At 40.8% G+C, this 25551-nt stretch overlaps 1 protein-coding gene across 9 annotated transcripts in view; it reads right to left on the reverse strand.

Annotated features, from left to right (window-relative positions):
- The window catches only part of LOC109406602 (cation-independent mannose-6-phosphate receptor), a 236869-nt gene that overhangs the window by 201997 nt on the left and 9321 nt on the right, over positions 1 to 25551 (reverse strand). Inside the window, exons 1-5 of one of the 9 annotated variants that reach the window (XM_062844425.1) lie at positions 20067 to 20748; positions 19006 to 19383; positions 7671 to 8667; positions 6554 to 7537; positions 6425 to 6486 (exon numbers count right to left, since the gene is read on the reverse strand). In XM_062844425.1, coding sequence (XP_062700409.1) covers positions 6425 to 6486; positions 6554 to 7537; positions 7671 to 8667; positions 19006 to 19200 — 2238 coding nt within the window. In that variant the 5' untranslated portion in view covers positions 19201 to 19383; positions 20067 to 20748. Of the gene's footprint in view, positions 1 to 6424; positions 6487 to 6553; positions 7538 to 7670; positions 8668 to 19005; positions 19438 to 19992; positions 20013 to 20041; positions 20749 to 25551 lie in introns of those variants that run through there. The other 8 variants (XM_062844422.1, XM_062844420.1, XM_062844423.1 and 5 more) reach the window with 8 other exon arrangements.

A 25551-nucleotide genomic window follows, 5' to 3' on the forward strand; every position in this document is an offset into this window, starting at 1 on the left:
TTCTTATCATATCCGATAATCCTTCTGAAATATATCCAAAATTATTAATTTACTACGATTTTCCCGAATGGCTGTCCAACAGCTACGAGATTTTATAAAGAAGAACTTCCACACAAGCATGGGAAACACTCATTCAATGATCGCGTTTCCCTCACTCACCATCACGCGCAATCAGAAGTGAGTACGCTTCCCCTAGCCAAAGGAATTCTTTCAACTTCCAACTCCCCATTCTGATTATTCGACGCAAGGAACGACAGCTGAATTAATCTCTACCGAATTTGAGAGTCAATGACAAACAAAGCAATAATGAAACGAGTGTTTACATTCTGAGTCGGACACGAAATGGTTAGATTTAGTGTTCATTGGGAACATTGTAGGCCACGGAGTGTGGGTTCGATTACCACTCCAATCGAAAATCTCTGAAAACAGAGTTTTTTTCTAAAAGTTTTAACTTTGTTTGATCTTCAGACAGGAGTTTCATCCAGAATTTCCCGTAGATTTGGCAGAAGATTTGACCAAGAATGCCTATTAAGATTTCTCCAGGAATTCCTTCAAAAGTGTCTCGGAAAATCCTCCAGGTGTGTCTCGAAAATTGTTCTAGGAGTTCCACGGGAATTCCTCAGGGAGTTCCAATGGAATTCCACCAGAAATTCCACGGGAATACCTCCAGGAGTTTCACGGGAATCCCTCCAAGAGTTTCTTGAAAATATCTGCAGAAATTGTTCGAGAATTCCTCCAGGAGTTTATGCATCTAAATATTTGCTATAAATACCCTTAGAAAATCGTCGGGAATTTCCGCGGAACCTGGAGGAATTAGAGGTATTTAAAGAAAAGGGAATAGGGTGCGGGCACCGGTTTTGGCCAGCCTAAGGGAAATCATTTTTATAAAAATAACCAATAATCCTATGAACACAACCTATGAAGGGAAAATGCAGAAATCAAGCCAATACTTGATTTTTGTATTAAAAGTGACACTGGCCAAAAGAGAAGAACTGCCGCAGTTCTGGCCATATTTTTAAGTTTGGTTTCTATTTTGGCCAATCACGTGTATTTCTTATGGGAGTGGCCAAATTAGAAGCACCCTGGCCAAAATTGATATATGGGAGCTGATTTTTTAAGGAAATATTTCATTTTTCTTCTAGTTTTAATCAAAACATGTGGTTTTCACAGCTGTAATAATCATATTGTATTAGGATCTACTAGTGAAAAATAAATTTACGCCGATTTAGGTCGCAACAGACTCAATACCGCACTATGGCCAAAACTCCGGACTGGCCAAAACTGAAGCTTCTAACCTATTTGAATGAATTTTTGGGGAAAGTTTCTAATGTACTCCTGAAGGAATTCTCGGGAAACTCATGCAGGAATTTCCGAGGAACTCCTGGAGGAATTCCTGTAGAAGTCCTGGAGGAATTCCCGAGGAACTCCTGGATAAATTCACGTGGAACACCTGAAGGAATTCCTGAGAAATTCTGAATAAATTCCTGAAGGAATTCCCGAGGAACTTCTGGAGGAATTCCTGAGGATCTCCTGGAGAAATTCCCGTGGAACACCTGGAGGAATTCCTGAGAAACTTCTGGAAGAATTTTCGAGCAACTTCTGGAGAAATTCTCGTGGAACTTCTAGAGGAATTTCCGAGAAACTCCTGGAAGAATTTCCGCTGAACACCTAGAGGAATTCCTGGTGGAATTCTCGTGAAATACCTGGAGGAATTCCAGAGGAACTTCTGTAAGGATTTCCGAGGAACTCCTTTAAGAATTTCCGACGAACTACTAGAGGAATACAAGAGGAACTTCTGAAAAACCTCTCGTGAAACTCCTGGAGGAATTCCCGAGGAACTTCCATAAGAATTTCCGAGGCACTCCTTTAAGGATTTCCGAGGAACTACTAGAGGAATACAAGAGGAACTTCTGAAGGACTTCTCGTGAAACTCCTGGAGGAATTCCCGATGATCTCCTGGAGACACTCCCGCGGAACAACTTTATGAATTTTCGAGGAACTACTAGAGGAATACAAGAGGAACTTCTGAAGGAATTCTCGTGAAACTCCTGAAGGAATTCCCGAGGATCTCCTGGAGAAATTCCCACGGAACTTCTGTAAAAATTCCCGAGGACCTCCTGGAAGAACTCTCGAGGAACTTCTGGCACAATTCTCGTGGAATTCCTAGAGGAATTTCCGAGAAACTCCTGGAATAATTTCCGTGGAACGCCTAGAGGAATTCCTGGTGGAATTCTCGTGAAATTCCTGGAGAAATTCCCCAGGAACTTCTGTAAAAAATCCCGAGGAACTCCTTTAAGAATTTCAAGAGGAACTACTAGAGGAATACAAGAGGAACTTCTGAATGAATTCTCGTGAAACTGCTGGAGAAATTCCCACGGAAATTCTGTAAAAATTCTCGAGAAACTCCTGGAGGAATTCTCGTGAAACTCCTAGAGGAATTTCCGAGAAACTCCTGGGTGAATTTCCGTGGAACGCTTAGAGTAAACCCAGGAAACTTCTGGCGGCATTCCCGAGGAACTTCTGAAGGAATTTTGAAAGGTTTTTTTTTGTGGAACTCGTGGAAATATACCCGAGAAACTGCTTTCGGAATTCTATCGAAAAGCCTGGAAAAACTCCCAGAGAAATCCTGGAGAGAATAATGTAATTGCTGAAAGACATCTTGGTGAACTCCTGAAGTAAATGTAGTAGATATGCTGGATAGAACTTTCGGATAATTTATGTAGATAGTCATTTCAAGACAAATCACAGAGAAATTCCGAGGGAAATCCAAAGAGGGATTCTACTACAATTGCTGCAGGAATTCTTGGGAAGCTTCTAAAGGAATTCCCGTGGTATTCATGGGGAAGCCATGGAGAGATTCACGGGAAATTCCTGGAGCAATTCTCGAAACTCCTGTGACAATTTCCGCGAAACGTCTAGAGGAATTCCTGGTGGAATTCCGGAAGAACTCCTTCAGAAATTATCGTGAAACTTCTGGAGAAATTCCCGAAGAACTTCTGTATGAATTTCCGAGAAACTCCTTGAAGAATTTCCGAGGAGCTTCTGTTGGAATTTCCTAGAAACTTCTGGAAAAATTTAGAGGGATTTATGTGGAACTAACGGAAATATATCCGAGGAATTTCTTTAGAAATTTTCTAAGAAAGATCCCAGAGAAGTCCAGGAGAGAGAGTTGTAGTCATTTCCAAGAGAGTCATGGAATAATTTCTAGGGAAATCCTGGAGGAATTCTTCTTCAAATGCTGCATGCATTCTTGGGAAGCTTAGAAGCTTAGGGGCATTTCCGTGGTATTCATGGGGAAGCCATGGGGGGATTCACGGCAAATTCCTGGAGTAAAGCCTGTATCCGCAATAATCGGGACACAGAAGTATGTCTGTAGCTCTGTTATTAATTCGTAAAATTGGCCAAATAATTGACTGAGAACTCTTTGATGTATGTTTGTTATTTGTGCCAAATTTCATAAAAATCGATGCATTACTTTTAACTGTGGATGAAAAATAAACAGACGTGGTTTTAAGCATTTTGTACAATCATGATCAATTTTCATTCGCATACTAGATGGTTCTTTTACGCTACAGTTCAATGTTCTGTGATGATAATTATGAAATTTCGTTAGCAGTTATGATACTTATGAAGACACTTTCATGCAAATTTTATCAACTTTGATCAATTGGTTTGAAAGCTATTGGTGTTGATAGGGGTGAATGTTAGTGAAAGTTTTTCGTGTTTTTCATGTGCGATTTTTGCCTATTCATAGCTTTTGAATTTCTCTGTCAATTTTCATGAATTTTTCACAGAAGCTAATTGATTATGTGTATATTATGCCTGCAAAATTTGATGATTATTGGTATAGTACTTTCAATAGTACATTCGAAACAATAAAGGGTGCTGACTAATTGCTGTTTGAGAGGCTAAAATCACGTTCAGTCCCAATACATGTTCGGCTATAAAAGTGTTGATAGTGCATCGATTTTTTTTTTAAATTTTGCCTGTGCAACAAATGTAAATTGAGAGGTTTGTGTACAAAATTTCAGCTATTTCCTTTACCAAATTCAAAAGTTACAGCTCTGACAAGCAAAACTAGGGGCTGTACAAAATTCAATGGTACAAATTTTATTCTTTCGTTGCTACAACAAAAAGTACTGCACCGATTCACATGAAATTTTGTAGGTGATATGAACATATCATAAGATGTTATTAAACAAAATTTGAGCAATTTTAATGTATCAATTGCAGAGTTAAACTGTATTTATGTGTCCCGATTATTGCGGATACAGGGTTTATTTGTCGGGGTCTCCTGGAGAATTTCCAGTGAAACTTCTCGAGGGATTCCCAGGGAAATTCTGGAGAAATTCCCTGGGAACTTCAAGGGAAATTCTCGACGACTTCTGGAGAAATTGCCTGGAAATTCTTTGAATTAATTCACACATGTATCCCAGAAAGAATTCTGCGAGAACGCCAGGAATAAACCCTGATGGAGCTCCTAGAGAAATCCCATTCGATCTCTCTTAAATCTTAAAAAAAACTCTTGTGGTCATACCTTAAGAAACTATTAGAGGAGTTCCAGAAGGAATTCGAACTCCTGGAAGAATTCAAGAAGGAACTCCGTGCGGAATCATAAAAACTGGTGCAATCCCAGAAACTACTGAAGGAAATCCAGACTCCTGAATGAATCCCACAAGCAACTCCTGGAGGAATTACAAATTAATCTTCTTGTGGAATTCTAACAGGAACGGAGATAATACTAGAATGTTTTAGCATTTCCTTCCACCGGAATTTGCCTGATATCCCACAAACATTCGAATTAAGCAAAAATTTATCAAATTTCTCACCAGAATCGCGGTAAGAATTGCGGAACATTATTCAAGAGAAATCCGAAGCAAAATCATAAGAGAAGTTCCGCCACAACATTCAAGTAATATCCTGAGACTGCAGGCTTGACAGAAACTCCCTCGCGAGAAAATGAGGAAGCGATTTTGACGATTTTCTGAGGAGTGGAAATAAAACTCAGAAATCACAACGCAAATCCTCAACAGCAACGAGCGCGAGCTTGCCGCGCAACGAGGAGTTCGTCCAACACTCATAATTGCTTGTTGTGTTTCTCACGTCCACTCACACTCAAAAAGCTCTCGCGAGTTCCACTCCCATACAAAGAAAGACTCTCGAGGCGAAAATCACACTCAAAAAGCCGAAATAATCATCGGCTCTTTTTTCGTTCCCCTCTTCCTCGCTCAATTTTTATTGCCTCTCTGTTTGGGGTTCGTTCGCTCCCTCGCGACGAGACAAAAGCAAAACACCGCTTTAGAGCATGTTGCAAAACTCTTTTGATTTCGAGGAGGATTATCAAGCCTGCCTGAGAGAAACTCCTGTAGGAACCTCCCGAATAGAAATCCCACCAAAACGTCTTTGGAGAAAACGCAGGAAGTACTTCGGGGAAAATACCGTGAAGAACTCTGGAAGCAATAGCGGGAAATCCTTTGTAAGAAATTATGCAAAGAAATTTTACAGGATCCCCGGGAGAAACTCCGGGAGCAACCGATTGGAATTCAAGAATTCCGGGAGATTCTCAAGGAGGAATCACGGAAAAATATGTTTGAGTCTTCGAAATAATTCCGTTAGGAATTCGGAAGAACCTTCGGGAGGACTTCCAGAAGAAATACTAAGATAAATACTGCGGACCTGGTGTAATGGTTTTAGAACACTTGACTATTACGCCGAGGACCTGGGATCGAATCCCACTCCCGACAAACTCGCTAAATGTGAGTTCTTCCTTCGGAAGGGAAGTAAAGCGTGGGTCCCGAGATGAACTAGCCTAGGGTTAAAAATCTCGTTAATACAGATAAAAAAAATCCTGGAAGGCGTTCAAAGAGGTATGTATCTCCAAACAAATTTCAGAAAGAAACCCTGATGGAAATTCAGGCGAAATCGTTGGGGAAGAATTTTTGATTAGATTTCAACTTCCAGATTCATTCGCGTAACCGGCTAAAGAAAGAGCGGTACAGAATGGTAAGAGCAAAAACGAAAGCAATTCACCGCTGCAAGAAAAGTGTGTAATTTCAGTGGCGCGGAAGAGCATGGATAGAAACGATATGCGTAGATTCTCTGCAACTGTCAATAATGCGCTGCCCAAGACTGCGCCAGTGCCCGCCATGTGTAATACCCGAAAAGGAACTTTGCTGACAGACAGAACAATGGATCCCAGTCTACCGGTCTACCTCGTTTGTAACCTTGGATGGATTGAAGCAGGGTAATGCTTTTTCAAATGTACTGATCCACGTTGCACTAGAGGGAACAATCTTCTTCTGAAGATGCAAACAGCGAGCAGGCTTGACAATAAACTTCGATTTAAAAATGCCAATATGATAACAATGACGAATTGTCCAACCTTAAGGCTTTCAGAAAAATTGTTTAAAAAAATGCCACTTACCTCGTTTGTGGTGAAGCTACTCGAATTCCCGCATTCCAATTTCAAATTGACGTTGATGTTTCCTAAAACGGACCAGGAAATTCAAATAAGTGTTTTCCCATATCGTTCTCAAAGCGACCAAAAACTCACCTGCAGTTCCCTCGCAGCTCGCATCCGCAACGGCAAAGAACATCTTCACCGCTCGCTCGCGGTAATCGACCACGGCCGTAATATTCTTCGTGCACAAGTGCACCTTTCCATCGCGAAGCTCCGACGAGGCACTATTTTTGCTCGCATTGACCACCAACACCCCATCGGGGAAAATCTTCTTCAAATCCAGCGCAGTGTCCGTATCGTTGCTCACGATTGAGCACGTTTTCTCGTGAAACTTCGCCGTATACTGCGGGCACATAACATTGGTGGCCCACTCGAACCGATAGTGGCAGTCGTGCATCACTTCCTGCAGGATCGGCACACCGCGGCCGGCTTTCGGCTGACAGTAGAACTCAATCTCGGACGAGAGCTGCGTATCCTTGTCCTGAGGGCAAGCACTTCCCCGCAGGTATTTCAACTGAACGCGATCCCGGACGATGATCAACGAAACATCCGGATAGCCCATGGATAGTTCTTCCCGCGGGGTTGGATCGTTGGCGCTCTGCATGGCCATGCAAGCAGCCGATCCGCCGGGGCAACCCAGCCCGTAGATCGAAAGCAACGGCCGGCAGACGTTCAGGAAAAACTTCTTGTCCTTGGCAATGGCCAGGGTTTCGTTCACACGGGCTTCGTAGTTGAATTCTGCGGAGGTTAACGCACTCAAGTCGATTTGCCGATCATCGGAAAGGTTCGTAGCGATGCACGAGATAGGTTTCGCACATGCCAGTTCCGTTTCCATCTGGATGAAAACCTCACAGTTGTTGTTCTCCACTAGTTTCGGTTCAGATTTGGCACCCTTATCCGTTTCGCAGATGAACTCGATCTTGGTGGACCATCTCTGGTTTGGCTGCTTGCAGATGGAGCCCGATTTGTATAGCAGGTAGGGAGCGCCAGTTATGTTGTAGAGCAAATTTTCGTCCATTTTGCCCAAATCAACGACTTCCGAGTTGTCCTTGGTCAACTCGCATGCTCCAGATTTTTCTGAGGAATAAAAACTAAAATTAGTATACCTAAAAAAGTGATTTACCCGATAGTCATAAAAACGTGAGGCATCATAGACGTTTGATAATATCCAACGTTGCTCGCCTTTCTGTAAGTTTTCCCCGCAACTTACCTCCACACCGACTCTTGTCCATTTTGCAAATCCCGAACTCGTACGACTTGTCCCCTTCCTTCACGATGTAGCTCTTCCCAGCCAGCGAGCTCATATTGAACAGTATCCCACTGCTGGGATCGACCACGGCGCAGAATTTCTTCTCCTTGCAAGCCAACGGCGTCCGCCATTCGAACAAGTGGACACATCCCTCCTTCGCCACATATTCCGGTGCTTCTTCCTCGGCCGTTTGATCACATTCAAAAATGATCTTTGCATTCTGACAAGTTCCCTCGCTGGAAACCATATTCATCACCAGTTTTCCGTTCTCGATCGTCGGGTTCGGATCCGTTTGGCCGTAGTCGTGGTAGCGCTTCCGGTAGTCCGTTTCGGTGTTGTTCACGAAACAGACGCTACTCCCCGGTGGGCACATGGTCATATGCCCGTAATGGACCGGCTTGCACGCCGTGACAAAAAAGTGCGACCCATTGCGATCCGCAACGTGATACCGCAGGTGACTGAGCGGAAGCAGATTGAACGTATATCCGGATTCATCTTTGACGGCGCACTCGTTCGCCTTGACCCGATCCGGCAACGGAGCGCACGCCAGATTCGTCGTCCAGAACATGAAGTAACCACACTGGTCCGCCGAGTACGGAATCACACTCAACGGCTCCTGCACCGACTCATAGCTGCACATCAAAATGATATCGAGCGAGTAGTTCCTATCATTCCGGCACGGTTCTCCACCGGTGAAGTTGAAATGAAGCCGACCGTCGGTTAACTGCAGTTTGGAATCCCTTCCTAGCAGCACCTGAGTGTTGTTGTTCCGTTTCAGACATGCAGCGCCGCCGGAAATGCCGTTGCAAGGATTTTTCAGGTGATCGCAAACGTCGAACAGGAACTGCTCGTTGATGTCCGACTTGACGTGATGGGCCAGTTCCGAATCGAGCGACGTCGGGTTGAAGGTGATGTTGTATAGGGGTTCCGTTACGATGCAGTTTTTGCCGGTCAGGAGCTGGGGAAGAGGAAGAAAAGAATGTGAGTAAAAGTGGTAATAACAACTGTTTACAAAGTATAATTCTAGGCCATTTTATGTAATATAATGTATGTATTCAAATACAGCGAATGAGCTGCGGTGGAGGGAAGATATCAAGCCGGCTTCGTCGACGACCGTTCGACATAGGACCGAAGTTCTGATATGTGCAATATGTCCTCCAGGGATTCTTTGAATATAAAGGTATCACTTCTTGCGTTCGATTTGAATAGGTTGAATCTGCATAGGAATCATAGTAAACATACGACCCTATACGACCTATTCAAATCGAACGCCAGACTTGTTCATCTACAGTTCAAGACGGTATACAACAGTATCCACGTATCCTCAAACGGTTTTCCTGGGAAGTAGGTACATACTGTTGCACAAGAAAGCTTCTACACCCGTACATCGAGTACCTATGTTTAAGTACATTCTCTCGAGCACATTTTCACCGGATAGTTTCCCCGCGATTTTTGGGAGGAGAACCTGTTGGGAAGAATGGAGCAGAGCTGGGAGAACGGTCTACTGACCAACTCCTCGCTTTACCACTGGGCTTTTTCCTGACAGCTGGACTGTCATGCGATAGATGCTACGTCAGATCTAAAATGTCATTACGACTTCCGCCCATTTACACGAGTACATATCACACTATACATTATAGCAGTCGTCTTTTAATAAAGTAGTTTTAACGTGTTTTATGTCACGGCGTGTGCATGGGAAAAGTTTATAACAAAAAAATGGGCATCGTCAAATTTTTCGCTATTCAAAAATAGAGGCTTTCAGCTTTCATTTGCAGGGTCCCTCAAAAAAATCCACCGAGGGATCCCGAACAACTTTTTCAGAATACTGTTTTTCCCCATACAAAATGAACGGTTCCAAATTAATCCCTATTTCTACTTAACAAACATACCCAATTTTTGTATGAAAAAGTTCCCCCGATGAAATATTTCGATGTTGGGCTTGATATCTGAAGCATGTTGGAAGTTAGATAGCGTTGAACGCTCGAGTAGCGTCGAACCTTCAGGTACGAGTTTGGAGTGTTGGAGCGAGGTAGATTTGTTGGCGTAGGTATGTTGTTATTGAAGAAGATTGACAAATTGTATATACCTGGAATGAATAAAGAGTGTAGTGGTTGCTGATTGAGGTATCAGTCGGCAACCGTCTAGTTTGATGGAAGGTGTCTCGCGTTCTTTTTATTTATTATTAAGAAACGGTCATCGACAGAGCTAGCCTCGCTATGGCGTTCATGGCTATGGTGGACTAGCTCCAACAAAGCAAACCTGCAGTGGCTCGTGCAAGGTCAGTCCGCCACCAGCTGTACCAAGGCTGCCTGTGTCCCTGTCGGGCCCTTCCATAGCCGAACGGCTGCGGTTGCCGCAGTGCCAGGACGAGCTTTTCCGTGAATTCTTCGATGTTCAAAAGCTTTTCCGAAGAAAATCCTGAACAATTGGTTGACGATGTCTGCTCTCGTTCCGCAATTTCGATAAAGTCAAGCTGACAAATTAGCTGAAAGCGTTTTACACTAAAAAAATGTGGAAAAAAGTGTAGTGGTTTATGCTGAAGACGGTAGGAAACTCTGCAACATCAATTGAAATAACAAAGCAGTTTTATCGACGAAATCATCAATAGATTCGCTCCTTGAGCGAGGAGCAGGATTCAACTGTTGTATAAGTGATTTGACTGTATGATGACTGTAAGATCTACCAAAAAATATGTGTTTACACGAAACCCATCGTTTGTTATTCATAAATTGGAAGGAAATCCCTATCAACCAGATTAGGATCTTCTTCATAGTTCTTTATCTTTCGACAGCGAACGCCATCGTTTCAAAACAAACAGGGACTCAAATGAACATTCAGCTCTACGGATCACGAGACGCCTCTGTACAGACCACATAACCATTCAATTCTTTATACTATTTTGAAACTGGACTTGTTTTCTGGTCATGTAGTAAATTGAGATTTCTATAGAAATCCTACAGAAAACCTAGAAATTACAATAGCTTATCAACAATTTTGAATAAAAACGGGTGGTTCCTATTGTCTTGACTATTCCGATAAATACTTTTCAAGAACTTTATTCAAGGTTGAGAATTCCTTCAGAGAATAGTTTAGAAATTTGATTGGAAATGTATCCAGAATTCCTTACGAAATTCCTTTGAAGGTTTCTCTTGAAATTCTATCCATGATTCTTCCTTGAACTTCTTCCGAGGTTCTTCCCTGGAATTCTACTGCAATTGCTCTCTCTTAAATTCATTCAAAGTTTCCAACATAATTCTTCCTTGAATTTACCATACGTTTTGGAAGTTGGCCGGAGTTTTTTCCTGGTTTTTTAATCGCAGTTTCCAAAGTTTCCATCCAGAGGTTTGCTTCCGTAAATAGTTTCTTCTTTTTGCGGTGTTTTTCCAGAGTTTCTCGCGCGATATATCCCGGAGATCCTTCCAAAATTTCTTTAAAGTCCTTCGGGAATTTATTTTAACGATTTTCCGGGGAAGCTTTCCAACAGTTGCTCTCGGGATTTTTACGAGATTCTTCAAGGAATTGCTTCCTATTACTTCCAGAAAGTTTTCCAATATTTCTCTTGAATTTCACCCGTAGTTTCCCGGAATTGCTCTTAGAGGTTTTCAGAATTCCTCCTTGAATGTCCTTGATATTTTCTTCAGAGATTAAGTATTCCCAGAGCTCTTTTCTGAGATGTCCCAGGATTTATTCTGAAGCTTCTCTCCCTCGAGATTTCTCCAATAGGTCTTGCGAAGTTTTGTTTCTTGGATGACTGATTTTAGTGGGACTTCTAATGGTTTCGGCTTGCAGTCACACAAATCAGCGTTAATTCTTTTATTTAATCATCAACGTTTCGATCCTCGGGTTTAGAACTTCTTCAGGGTCTGTGGTTTATTAGAAGAAGAAAAACACTACACAGTCTTCGACCTGAGGTTGCACAGACTGAACGATCACAAACATAAGACAACGGACAACACACGAAACCCCCCGGAAAATGGACAATTTTCCGTTTGACGAAAAATTTTCACCGACTGGAGCGAACCCACACCCAGTGATGGAATTACTCTCCTCATGAAGCAACTCGCGAGTGTAAAGCCAACACAAGGCTTACTCACGATTCCGAGAGTAAAAAGTGTGTGAGTTTATTCGCACCCGCCTGCTTCGCGAGTAAGAAGCAGGGCGCAAAATTTTCGAGCAGACGAGCTGAAGTTCACCGTGCGGCAATTTTCATTCACTTGCCTGCATATTCATATTCAGCTGCTCGATACTCGTTTGTCAACTGAATGAAAGTCAATGAATATTTGTACACATCTTACAAAGTGTTAAATTGCTGATAAAGTATTAACGTTTCGATCACATTTAACGGTGCTTTACACAGATCTTTTCCCATTTGATTGTTGTGGAGTGTTTTTGGAAGGAATCGTAGCCATTAACGTAGGTAATTATGGAGATGTTTCTCGATCGGCATCATATTCAATGACTACGAATTGACTGACTGTGTGAAGAGGGAGAGCGAAAATGAATTTGTTTGTTTTGAATATTCAGTGCAGAATCATTCAAATTCGTGCTGTTTTCAGTCAATGACTATGAACAATTTGCACTCTGGTAAGAAGCAAAACAAAAACAGAAACACTCATGAGCTTTTACTCGTGAAGAACTAGTGTAGGTGCGGGAAGTGCATTTTGTTGTGGTTATAATAGCAAATCCAGTGGTTATCCAACATAAACTAATGCTTTATGCTTCATTGTTCCTGAAAAGCAACACTGTCAGTCGTTAATACGCGTTTTTCGTCAAAATGCAAAAAAACTCACGAAGCTTCGCGAATCACATGCGAGTGCTTGCCAGCTTCGTTTACTCACGAATAAATAAGTGCGAGTATTCTCGGGCCCCTGTTGTTCACGAGTATTTTTGTTTTGGTTTGTGTCTGCTCAGCTGCAATCTTCATCATTTTCCATCCCTGCCCACACCCCAAGGCTTACGAAACGGCCAGACGACTGACGCCCCTAACCGCTAGGGTGGGGCTAATTTCAAAAAATATCTCCGATACATGATTTCCCAAGAGGAAAGTGATCTACTAGTCGAAATAAGTGATCTGTACAAAAATGAGCGATTTCGGTTGATATTTAGGGGTGGCGCAAAGGGTTCAGTGAAATTTTTGCTAGGAAAACTTTCAAAAAACATTTCAAATTTAATTTTCAAACTTATTTTTTCTAGACTAAATCGGTGATTCTAGAACCCAATCGGGCCAAATTTGTGCTCAAAATTGCGATATCTCTACTGGTTTCTGATGTCGTTTTTTAGTATTTTTGGGTTGGGTACCAAAATATGTCATTTTTTTTTCAATTATCTCGGAAACCAGTAGAGATATCGTAATTTTGAGCACAAATTTGGCCCAAACGGATTCTAGAATCACCGATTTAGTCTAGAAAAAAAAAGTTTGAAAATTAAATTTGAAATGTTTTTTGAAAGTTTGTTCTAGCAAAAATTTCACTTGAACCCTTTGCGCCACGCTAAGGTTGAAAAAGGTCTTGCGAAGTTCCTCACAAGATGTCACCTAGATTCCTACAGATATTTCTCCGAGAAGTTCTCAAAAGAAACTGCAAAAAATGCGGGAGCTAGTATTAAACAAATCCCAAATGGAGCACCCGGGACAACTTCCGGTAGAGATTTCGGAAAAGGTTCTGGGAGAGTATCCCGTGAAATTTCAAAAAAAAAACAATCTTACGAGAATCACTGCAAGACATCCTGTAAACAACAAACTACAAGGAAGAGCCTGACAAAAACTCCGGAAGAAATCACGGAAAGAATTTCTTGGAAAATATCAGCAATAACTCCTTCCTGCAGAAATCGCAAAATGTAATTCGAAAAAAAATCTTAGGAGAAAGTCTAGGATAAATTCAGAAAAAAAAACTCTGAAAAACATCGCAAGACCAACACCAAAAGAAAGCTTCTGAGAAAAGTATCAGGAGTAACTCTGAGAAAAATCTTCAAGAGAAATCCCGTGAGAACCTTTAGAAGATATCCTGGTTCAGACTAACTCCTGCAGAAAATTCATGGAAAACTGCTGAAGATATCCTTGGAGGAGCTCTAGTAGAAATCTCAAGAACAACTTCTGCAGAATCTCTGGGAGAAATTCGGGAAGATCTAGTGGGTAAGTCTCAAGAAGAATATCAGAAGGAATCGTAAAAAATCTTCAAGAGGAATTCCGAGAGAAACTCTTGAAGATAATATCTGGGATATAATCTGATAAAACTCTCGGAAAAAAACCTGGAAGAAATCTCACGAAAGTTTGGAAAAAACGCAGAATAAACTCCGGGAAAAATCTCACGAAGGACTCACCATGTCCTCCCAGCTTTTCACAAACACCCTCCATATCGATGATGAACAGAAATCAAAAGAGGACATCCATCAGCCATGGAAGTTTCCCGGGAAAGTCCAATGCATTATGGATGGATACGCAGCATTGCAAAGCACCGCTAATGATATGCTGCAAAGTGCACTTATTTTTTTCTTCTAAATATAGCCACCTCCGCGCAAACGATGGGCGCCAGTCAGTAGTTTGTGCACCCAATAGTGCGCTCTTATGCGATGCCAGTCTGTCTGGCCACCGATGATCCTGAACGGAACAACTCGAATGTGAACAAAACAACACGGCGGCAGATAAGAGGTCTAACGTTACGCTAGGGTGGATCGTTGTTTCACAATATTTATTCTTCTTGGAGTAACGTCACCAGTGGGACAAAGCCTGCTTTTCAGCTTCAGTGTTCTATTAGCACTTCCACAGTTTTTAACTGAAAGCTTCCTCTGTCGATGACCACTTTGAATGTGTATATCGTGTGGCAGGCACGAAGACACTCTATGCCCAAAGGAAGTCAGGGAAATTTCCTATACCAAACAGTTTCAGGACCGAACGGGAATCGAACCCGTCATCCTCAGCATGGCCATGCTGATTACACACGCCATTTCAGCTGTGACTATAGCGCCTCTTTCGTTTCAGTTGTAAGGACTCTCACTAGTCCAGTAATTTGAATGTATTAAACTTGACAGACATAAAATTTCCATGTTAATTAAAAACTAGGAGTGTGTAATGTCTGAGACATAACCGCAGTGTTGACGTAGGACTAATTTTTAACGCCCAATAAAGAATTTGGGGCTTACAGATGAAGTAAACGTGTATCTATTCAGCAAAAACAACGGCCAGAGTAAAGACACTATATGGTAAATTTCCTTTCGTCTGTGGGTTGGTGCACGAAATTGAAGTCTGTGTTAGGAACTCACTAGAAAATCAGTCTATAGCAATTTTATCCCCATTGAAAATTAAATTTTGTTGAATTTTTCAACACGTTACCAACATTATGTAATGGCTATTGTAGATTAATTTCAGTAAAAAGTGGCGTATTCTTCTTCTTGGCGTTGCGTCGCCACTGGGACAAAGCCTGCTTCTCAGCTTAGTCTTCTATGAGCACTTACATAGTTATTAACTGAGAGCTTCCTCTGCTAGTGACCATTTTGCATGTGTATATCGTGTGGCTGGCACGAACTATTGTCAGATCCTTTCTATACGAAACACCGGCGTGGCGTATTCCAAATGTTTAATGCGGCCTTGCTGTGTGTTAATGACGTACCGCGCTTGAGGAACTCAGCAATTTTATTCTCCAATAAGAACCAGATAAAAGGAGAAAAATCCGCGGCGCATCGTTCCCTCAAGCAATAGGCCGCGTGGGCATTTGGGCGAAAATATCAATATTCTATGCCCAAGAAAGCCAAGGATATTTCCTTTACGAAAAATTCCTGGGCTGGCCGGGAATCGAACCCGTCACCCTCAGCATGGCCATGCTGGATATCCGCGCCTTAACAGCTTTAGCTATATAGGCCCCAAACAGCGGTGTATATTTCGTCTCCTTAATGATAGAACTAGGTAACTTGAAAATCATAGTTTCGAGACTTTGAAAATTTGACAATTTTTCATGCAGTTGTTCCAAAGGTATGGAGCCTTGAACATGATTATTTTTTCGCATGTATTGCTTATTCAGCTTCTACTCTTTCTGCTACAGGAAAAAGTTTTGAACTATTTTGGTTTAAACTTTTGATAAAAACAATAAATGGTTAAAAAATTGTCGAGTTACCTAGTTATAGCACTCAAAATGCAACATAAATAATGGAGGAGATGTACTGAGATACCTAGTTCTTGCCACTATTGATATCATACTTTTCAATTTTCTTGTTACAGTATGCAAATTTAATAGGGTTCACATATTGAAATTAACGTGTAATAACTGAATTTGCTAGGATGCCTGCTATATCACCACATGACACCTCAAATGTTCATAAAATAGTCGTCAACGAACAATCACAGTTTTAGCTAAATCAATACAAGTAAAATATTTTCCATTTTTTTGGCCTAAAATGTAAAACAGTAGTAGATTTTCAATCTACTAACAAAAGAATGACTAGTAACATTTCCACGTCCAAGCGTTCGATAGATTTTAACCTGTGCGATTGGAAATAGATATGATTTTCTCAGTTACCTAGTTATAGCACTCAGTTCTTGTATTCTACACTGAGATACCTAGTTTTGAAAATGGTGAATATTTTCGTCGTTTATAATCGTATTTAATTGGTCTTTGGATACATTATAGAGCTCAAAAAGCTCGATATAATGGCATATTCAACTCAAAAACGTCAAATTTCGAGTTACCTTGTTCTAGCATTAAGGGGACGATTTAGTATAAAATTTGAACTTTATCGATAAACTATAAAAAAATAGAATTAGTTGAATTTTTAGAAATAATTGAATAATATTCCAAATAACTCATTCGGAAGCTTTGGGGCCCTTAAAAGGACCATTTTGGTATAATTCATTGCCACCCATGCCGCCACCACCGATTGATCCGAAAAGAATCGAGGCTTCATTGGACAGAGGGCGGTGCCACCCGCTTGCTCATCCGTTGAAGCGGATCTTTTTTGGGATCTTGCTGCCGCTCGGCGCTGTCCGTCCGCTGCTGTGTGTGCCGATGAAATGATCGAACTGAGTGTGTGCACCTCTTATATAAGTTTCGTCGTGTCGCCTCACAGAACTATGCTTGATTGGGATTGGTTGGGTAAGACTGACCTCGTGCTTTTACAAATTTTCAGCTCCAGCCTCAGTCAAGGCACATCATTCAATTGAGCCCCAGCTAGGAAGCATAAATTTGTGGTGTTGTAGGTTTAAAGCTTTTACCATAGTTGATGACGTCAAACCCGACATCAACCTATCATTCACCTATTTTGATTTTGGCCACCAAACCCAACATAGACCCAATAGTTGATCGATGTTGGTCCAACAGTGGCCCAACATTCGATAAAAATTGACCCGACTTTAACCCGACATTCGACATTTTTTCAGTCTGGCGGAATCCAGAAAGAAATCAGAGGGAACAGCTTTTATGCCCCTAGATTAGCAGATGCAGCTCCTCCCATTCGGCTGGCTTTCCAGAATATTTCATTTGCATGGCCCGCCCCGCATGCTTCAGACGCTTCAAACGATTAATCAACCCAGAAATGAGAAATTTTTTCACTAAGCGTTAAAGTAAACAAAATATTGGAAGATTTAGATCATTTTAATTCGAAAATTGTTAGAGTTAAACAATGTTTTACGGAAAATAGTTCTGATAGGGTAATGCTTTGCTGAATTCTGGATGGAACCATTAGTGGCCGGAATTCAATCATTCATTTTTCGGGTGAACCACACTTTTCTCGATTGATGGAGTAAAATTATCTGATTTACAACTCTTGAAAAATCATTTTTTGGTGATCCTGATAAGGACCGTTGGATAAAATAACGATTTCAGGAAGAAAATGGCATGAAACCGCCTTGCCACGTGTGTGCCAATGCGTGTTGGTTTTCTCCGTGCTAATCCTGCAGGATGCCACCGAAAATTGGTAGGCCGCTTTCTGCCGTGGATAAGATTCATGACGCTATCAGCACGATAGCCGAGAGTCGCCACTGGGTACTGCTCACTGCTCAGGTGTGGAGGTGACATCCACCCTGCTTGACTAATCCAACGAAAATGACGAAAGAAATCAGAGGGAGCAGCTTTTATGCCCCTAGATTAGCAGATTAAGCTCCTCCCATTCGGCTGGCTTTTCAGTATATTTAATTTGCACGACCCGCCCCGCATGCACCAGACGCTTGAAACGGTTAATCAACCGAGAAATGAGAAAATTTCCATTTAACGAATAAAGTAACCAAAATATTGGAATGTTAAGATCATTTTAATTCGAACAACGTTATAATTTATCGATGTTTCACGAAAAATGGTTCGGATAGGGTTGATAAATTCCGGATGGAACCATTAGTGGCCGGCATCATCATTCTTGCGGGGTCACCAAGCATTCAATCTTTCACTTTTCGGTTGCACCACACTTTAACCGATCGATGATGGAATGAAATAATTATCTGATTCACAACTCTTGATAAATAATTTTCTATGGTCCTGAAAAGAACCGTTTGAATATTGGACGATTTTAGACAATTTATCATGCCACGTAATGCGTGTTGGATTCCTCCGTTCTGAATGCTGCACGCCGTCGAAAATTGGTCCGCCGCTTGTTGCCCTGGATGTTCCTGATGCTATATCAATGCGCCGCCGCCAATCAATCGGTGAAGGGCCGAGTCCCGAGGACAGCGACGCAACTCGCAAATTCGTCGCGGATCTTTCTGTGGATTTTGCTGCCTCTGCCACCACCGCCGAGCAATCGATGATACGTATTCTTTCCTTCGTCTGCCGCTTTAGACGGTTAGAAGGCGTATGTGCAACAGCACCCTTGCCGACAACCACCGACGCCGAGCCAACACGGCCGTCAAAGAATAATGAGCGAAAACGCAAACGAAGAAAGTGGGCCGCTCTCGTTCGATGCGTTCACCTCGAGACGACAAAGACAAATGAGGGAAGATGCGAAGAAGCAGTAGCTTTTATATTCGACGGGAGCATCCAAAATGTGCTCGATCGTGATTGGCTGGAATAAACATGGGTTCACTTTTCCCAATTTTTCAATAGTTTGTTATTGAAAAACAGCAAATATTATTATTGGACATAATTGGTGTAAAGATTTGCAATCGATTGGTGCCAAAATTTTGAAAATTCAACAAGAAATGGCTGAGCTATTAACGCTCAAAATCTCCACTTTAAACGTAACGCGGCCGATTTCTGAAAATTTAGAATGACACCCGGTATAGAAAAGAGAGACGTAGTCCTACGTCAAAAAGAAAACTCTAGTGTATATGCTTAAAACTTAATAGAAACACATAAATAAAATAGCATACGAGAATACGTACCAAACTGTTTGCCTCCGTCCCAACAGGATATGTTGCTACCAGCACCGTCACGGTCACGATCATCATCATTATCCACCGGTTGCAGCGACCGTCGATTTTGCGAAAGGATGAGTCTACCATTATTGATAGCGGCCTCTGCTGCCACCCCTTCCAGGCGGCTATTGATTTTCTTCTACGACTTGTTGTTGTTAACATGTTGCTTCGCGTAGATCACGAGGACGACACTCACGAGACTCCGTGCTGGCTGGATGCTAATCAACTCGGAATACGATTAGCGATTTTGCTTAAGTCTGTATTATTTTTCTCTTCAAACCGAACAACCACAACAAGATTGTTTTGATTTCACTCTTTACTTGGTATAGTAAACATGTATAGCATCTGCTCGGTATAGACGGCAATTCAAAAAGCTTCGAGTTACTTTTATCAGTTGGACTGCATAGGTACGAACACACGGCTTCATATTATAAGGGCCATCGTACATGCATATTGTCTGTCGTAACATGTGAAAATGATTCAGCGCGACACGTTTGTGGCACAAATTTCCCAAATGGAGGAGAACGTGCCTCTGGAGCCGACCTACTGATACCTGCTGCGACACTACTTTTCGAGTTTCCTGAATAGGTCTTGTATAAAATTTAGCCTATATCATATCCAGAACTTATGCAAAACGGTCAGAAATTCTTCCACAACTCCCCGTGAATATCAGGCAAATAAAAAAGTCTAATAATATTCCATTAACAAAAATTTAGTGATTTACAGAATTCGTCAAGATGCAAAAAAACTGAAAATAAACCTAGCCATTGAGAAGGTTTCTGCGTCAGGATTTTGCTTGACTTTCTGAAACATAAAGCATTTTTGAAAAAGCTACAATTTATGTAAAATACGCAATATTTGACAAAGAATATATTCAGTACATAAATTGCTATTTGGGCAAATTCAACATAATCGTTTGAGACATTTTTACATGTTACACCAATATGCACACACCTTGCTAACGGCGTCGACGAGACCGAGAAACGTATTTTTATTTACACACCTTTTCGTATAGGAGGATTACTTACGAAGCCGAACGCCCGCGGACTTATTATTGCTGCTGATAAGGATTTTATTCAATTATCACCATCCGAACCAGTTTCAACACAACAACCCCAAATGTTTGAGGGAACAAAGAACTTTTCCCAGTCACTGATTCACACACCGCTCACTCGCAATTGCGTCAAGGAAAACAATAATTTTCTGGTCTATATTTGCGCAAAGTGAAAATTTCCTTCCGATTTCCTTTTGAAGGACACTGACACGAGACCGAGACCGCTACTGCACCAACACCGCACTCGCTCACTGCCGACTACTGCACGCTGCTCTGCTGTCGCGCACTTCGTCTGTTGTGTTGCACTGCGTCGCGTCAACGACGGCCTTCCCGAAAAAGCGAAATACGGGAAACACCGAACTTTCGGTTTTGTCACCTACCGATATGGATTTACGTTCCTTTTCGTATTCCCCGGTGTTATTTTCGTTATTGCTGGACAATTTGTAACCGCACGCCGAGTATAATTGATCACCGAAACGCAAAATAATGTATCAAAACACGCAGTTAAAACGCGACGAACACTCCGCACTCAGCTCCGCACTAATCGCACATCACACCTGTTCAAAAGCCACGCAAAAATGATGATGATGGGCCGTTCGTTCGCGGGTGGACGACGATGATGGAAAACGTAAACAAAAGAAGGATGCCGACGTCGTCGGGACGCGAGAAAAACAGGAAAAAACAAGATGCAGTGCTGCCAAAAATAAGAAAGTTTAAAATTTTACGATTGGCAAAATTGGCGATTAAAAGTAGACCCTAATATTATGCGTTGCGCGAAAATTTTTGAGCGTGAGCGCTCGTATACCTCCGCCAGTACGGTAAATCGTGTTGGTGTTTTCGGCGCAGTATTCTTTGGCCCACTCGCGCACTTATTGTAAAAGACACCAGAACGATTAAACGTACGAGCGGAGGTCTATTAGCGATTTTGCACCATTTTCGCTCTCTATTTTCTTGCAACGGATAATAAAATGTATTATACACTGCTGATAGGGTGAATGATTGTACCTTTCTGTGTATGATCAAGACGATAGCCCGAAAGGATTGTTAAGCACGTTGTATCATATTTTTCTATTAGGGGAGGTTATGTCGTGAAAATTTGGAAGCTTGAAAGAGAAATAATGTACCAGTTTGTTCTCTATCTGCTTAATAATTATTAGTTTTTTGGGAAATTTACCAGTAAATCACTTTATATCTACCCGGTTTTCACATGAAAAAGGTTATCTTAAACGACCAATAATGTTAAGTCCTTCGATTGTAGAAAAACCGGTTTCTGGAGCGATTCAGGAAACGAGTTTCCCATTCCAGGTATGCAAAGAAATGGCCCGAGTTATTTGAGATCAGTGCATTTCTTTTTGGGGTCTCTTATTAGCCTAGTGGTTAAGGCTATGGATAGCCAATCCGGAGACGGCGTGTTCGATTCCCGTTCCGGTCGGGAAAATTTTCTCGACCCCCTGGGTAGTGCTCGGTACAATATTATGATTCCAGTTCAAAACCGAATTAGCGACATTTTTTCTTTGACTTCCGCTGCTTTTGCCTTGCGTTAAGGCTCAATTGAGAAAGGCAAATGTTCCAGAACTAAAAAAGCACTTTTCCCCAAAATGATCCACAAATCGAAGAAAATAAGAACGTCCGATTGTTTATTTAGTCAATTGTGACAATCGGACACGCTGATTTTGTTCGCTTTTTCGTTATTCGGGAGGAAAGTGCTTTTTCAGTTTTAGAGAATATGCGATTCTCATTTGAGCCTTAAACACAATGTCGGAAGTGGGGCGCTGTATTGTACACCTGGTGCTCTATACAGCGCCCTACTTCCGACATTGTGTTTAACGCAAGACAAAAGCAGCGGAAGTCAAAGAAAAATGTCGCTAATTCGGTTTTGAACTGGAAACATAATACCGATTCCACAGACAAACAGGCGTAACACCAGCGGCGTCATGGTCGCAATTTTTTCCGCAGTCAAGTTCGCAGATTGTGAACAATCCTCGGTACTCACTTTACGTAATTTATGTTTAGTCCCTTACTGTCAGAGCTGTCAGATCAGTGTAACACGCTAAATAAAATTTACACAAAAGGCAATTTACACGGAAAAAAATACACGGTTATGAATATTTATTGGGTACCGGACTGGTCACCGAAAATTTGATCGTTTTCTTTGGTACATCGAGGTCTTGAAATTAGTCTATGGTAACACTCTTCAAAACGGCTTGGCACATGCATTTAACGATCAATTCAAATTACATTTGATTTGCGCGATCGTTCCGCCAGATGCGCTAGTGTTCGATCGCTTTGACGTTTGCCAGTGTACACGTTGCTGAATGATGCAAACGAAAATTACAGGCAATTTGTGTAGTAGTGTGCGTGTCAGCAAAACGTCAAATCCATTTCCATCGTGGCCGACAGTGTCGCGCGCGGTTCTACCAACAGGTGGCAGTGTGCTCATGAAAATGACACCACCCTGATAAATAATATCATAAAAATACGATAAATTTTATTGTTACAACACCATTTTTCGAAAAATATTCACCATTAAACATATTGTAATTTACACGGCACACTCACCATCACCCCTATTGTTCTATACCATTCGGCGAATGGTAAATGACACTTTTACAATAAAAAATGGTGGTCGTTATGTATCTTAACTATAAAATTTTAAGAAAATTTTCATACACTTTTTCGCGAAAAACAATAGAATGTATTGTATTTATATGAGACATTTTTAGGGCAATTTTCAAAAGAAAACAATATATCTTAATGTTTTTTCACAGACAAACAGACGTAACACTCTGATGATTCTCATCGTACACCGATTTAACGGTCTTTTTCAAAATTTGATAGTTGGCCAACTGCCCAACCGTGGCGCTCGCATAGTTTTTGTTCGAGTTTGACGTTTGCTCACTACCGCCACCTAGTTGGTGGTCGGCCAAACTTAGTCCTTTTAGCATTGGGCGAATATGTTTCTGTGACTATGATTTGAATCGAAAAATGTTCGAAGTGTTACGTCTGTTTGTCTGTGGTTTTTTCATTGTTCTTACAATACAAATACAATTAATTGAATGGCGTCAAATGAATCGTTGTTACAATAAAAATACAATAATATTTATTGGGTAATTCTCGCTGAGACCGGCCCACTATTTACACCTTGTCTTCAAAAATTTTTAAGGTGCCGATTTTCTGAAAGCCCTCGCCAAAAAAGTAAGAAAAATGCATTTGGTTACTCAAATTGATGGACCCTCCGTTAGTTAGAGCCACAACAATTTTTGCAAACCTCTCGATTTTGGTCAAATGGTGGCTCATATAAACCGTTATAACTCGAAAGTTTCTCCAACAACCACCTCAAAACAAATTGTTGTTGAAAAGAGGAAAGATAGAGCTACTATTTACAATAATAAAAAGTTAGGTCGGCTATATTGATTTTGGCCGCCATCTTGGATTTTTATACCAAAACATTTTTTTTCACCATGAGGGCAACCACCGATTTTCAAAATTTTTGCATCAATTGAAAGCTGGGGCATTTATACATAACATATCAGAAAATTAGAGATGTCTTTTTCTTCTTTCAAAAGTTATTTGCTGTTTTGTAAATTAAACCACGTTTTCTCCATACATTTCCATGCGCACCGGCAAAGACATGCAACAGCATTCGAGTTTACGCCTGCATGTATACACAAACCCAAGTAACACAGAAAACATCTTTTCAAATCCACATTTCCAAAGATGTAATATAGATGTTATATATGAGTTCCAGAAAACAAATTGTGTTATTTGTAAGCTCTAATTTCGTTTTTCAAATACAAACAACACAAATAAATGTTCTACGCTTATCGGTTTCATCATGTATAAAATTTCCTTTCAAAATACTTTTGTGTAACACTACTAGAGCATCTTGACGAAAATATATCGAGAGAGCAGCATTTTTTTTTTCAGCATTCAACATACACAACTTTAGGTACGCTCAGATCTCTGTTCCAAAAGCGAAGTAAGAAAGACAGTTAGAACCAAGGTTAGAACTCAATCGGCTATCCATCCGCATCAACAAGATAAATCCGCACTATATCAAACTATTTGGCTTCGATTGTCATCAATGTTGTGATTGGCACCTCTTGAAATGAACATTTTTAAAACCACCGTCCTGTAGTGAACGTCTGTATCCATTTGTCAGCTTCACATGCTCTATCACTAAGCTGGGCTTCCTCGTTCTGCTAGCCAGTATCCTTATTATTATCTTCCGTTGAATACATTTTCAGAAGCACTCTTGGATTATTCCGAATGCGTTAATGCATCGGAAATCCCACGGGAGCTGTTAATACCGTCAAAGATTCCAACCATCACAAAAGTAAACAACACAATTCTTGACAGTAATACTTCGACATTTGACAGATCTAGCCTCATCAAAGAATAAGTTATAATTCAGTTATTTTCATGTTGTAAAGGATGATACCAAATCAAAATAATACTTTCATGTGCGTAGGTTGAAGAAATGTTATTCAGACGCATTATAAATGATGACGAAACACCTAACCAAAATGCATTGTTGGATTGCTGTCACAATGCATTTTGAACGTTATTTCAACTTTATTGCAAAACAAAGCTTGTAGACATGAGTAAATTCTTCCGTAAAACTCTTCACATTACAGTACCGTTCACAAATATCAATACGTGTGCTTTATGAAACAAAAATGTGAAATAAATTGACATTAAGTATTTTCCTTCGTTACCCGATTGATCTAAATAAATTACGTAAAAAGGTAATATTTCATTTATTGGTATAACGTGATTTGTACGAAATTATATTTTAACATAATGATGACATAACATGGTTCTGATTTTTCGCGGACGCATCCATTGCTTAAAAAATGAACTTAGTGTATAACAGTTTTAACGTTAATATTTTGATAACGGAATTTCATTTGAGGCATTATCAGTAATATTCCTCTTGGCTCGTAAGTTTAATTGAAATTGTGCATGCCACAGTTTATAACACTTTGAACAGCACTGTAAGTATTTCATCCGAGCTGCCATGTTGCTTTTTCATGTAAGTTCGCAATTCATCTTCACAAAGCTGTATTTTTTGGTTGAATAATGATGTGTTTTTAATTCAAATCACTGGCGCCTTATTTACTGGCTAGTAAAAATGATGGTTTCACGATAAATTTTGAATCGCACATTAAACATCACTATCATTCCCGAGAAATCTCCATTTCTGTGTTTTAGCTGAATAATTTAGAAGCTATGGAAGCCATGAATTAGAAAATATGCCTCGTGTTGAAGAAATAAAATCTATTCATGAAAAGAGTTTGTTTTTTTTTCTGACAACTTTTCGCTTTACATTGGTTTTCATCTTCTAAGTTTGTTGTGTTAGTTATATCACTTAAAATAAACTGAATCTCAACATATGCATATGGTATGGTATTATAAGTGTATTATTTAAGTTATATTTCTGGCAAGTAGCTTAATTT

Source organism: Aedes albopictus, chromosome 1 (assembly GCF_035046485.1).
Source record: "Aedes albopictus strain Foshan chromosome 1, AalbF5, whole genome shotgun sequence".
Taxonomy (NCBI): domain Eukaryota; kingdom Metazoa; phylum Arthropoda; class Insecta; order Diptera; family Culicidae; genus Aedes; species Aedes albopictus.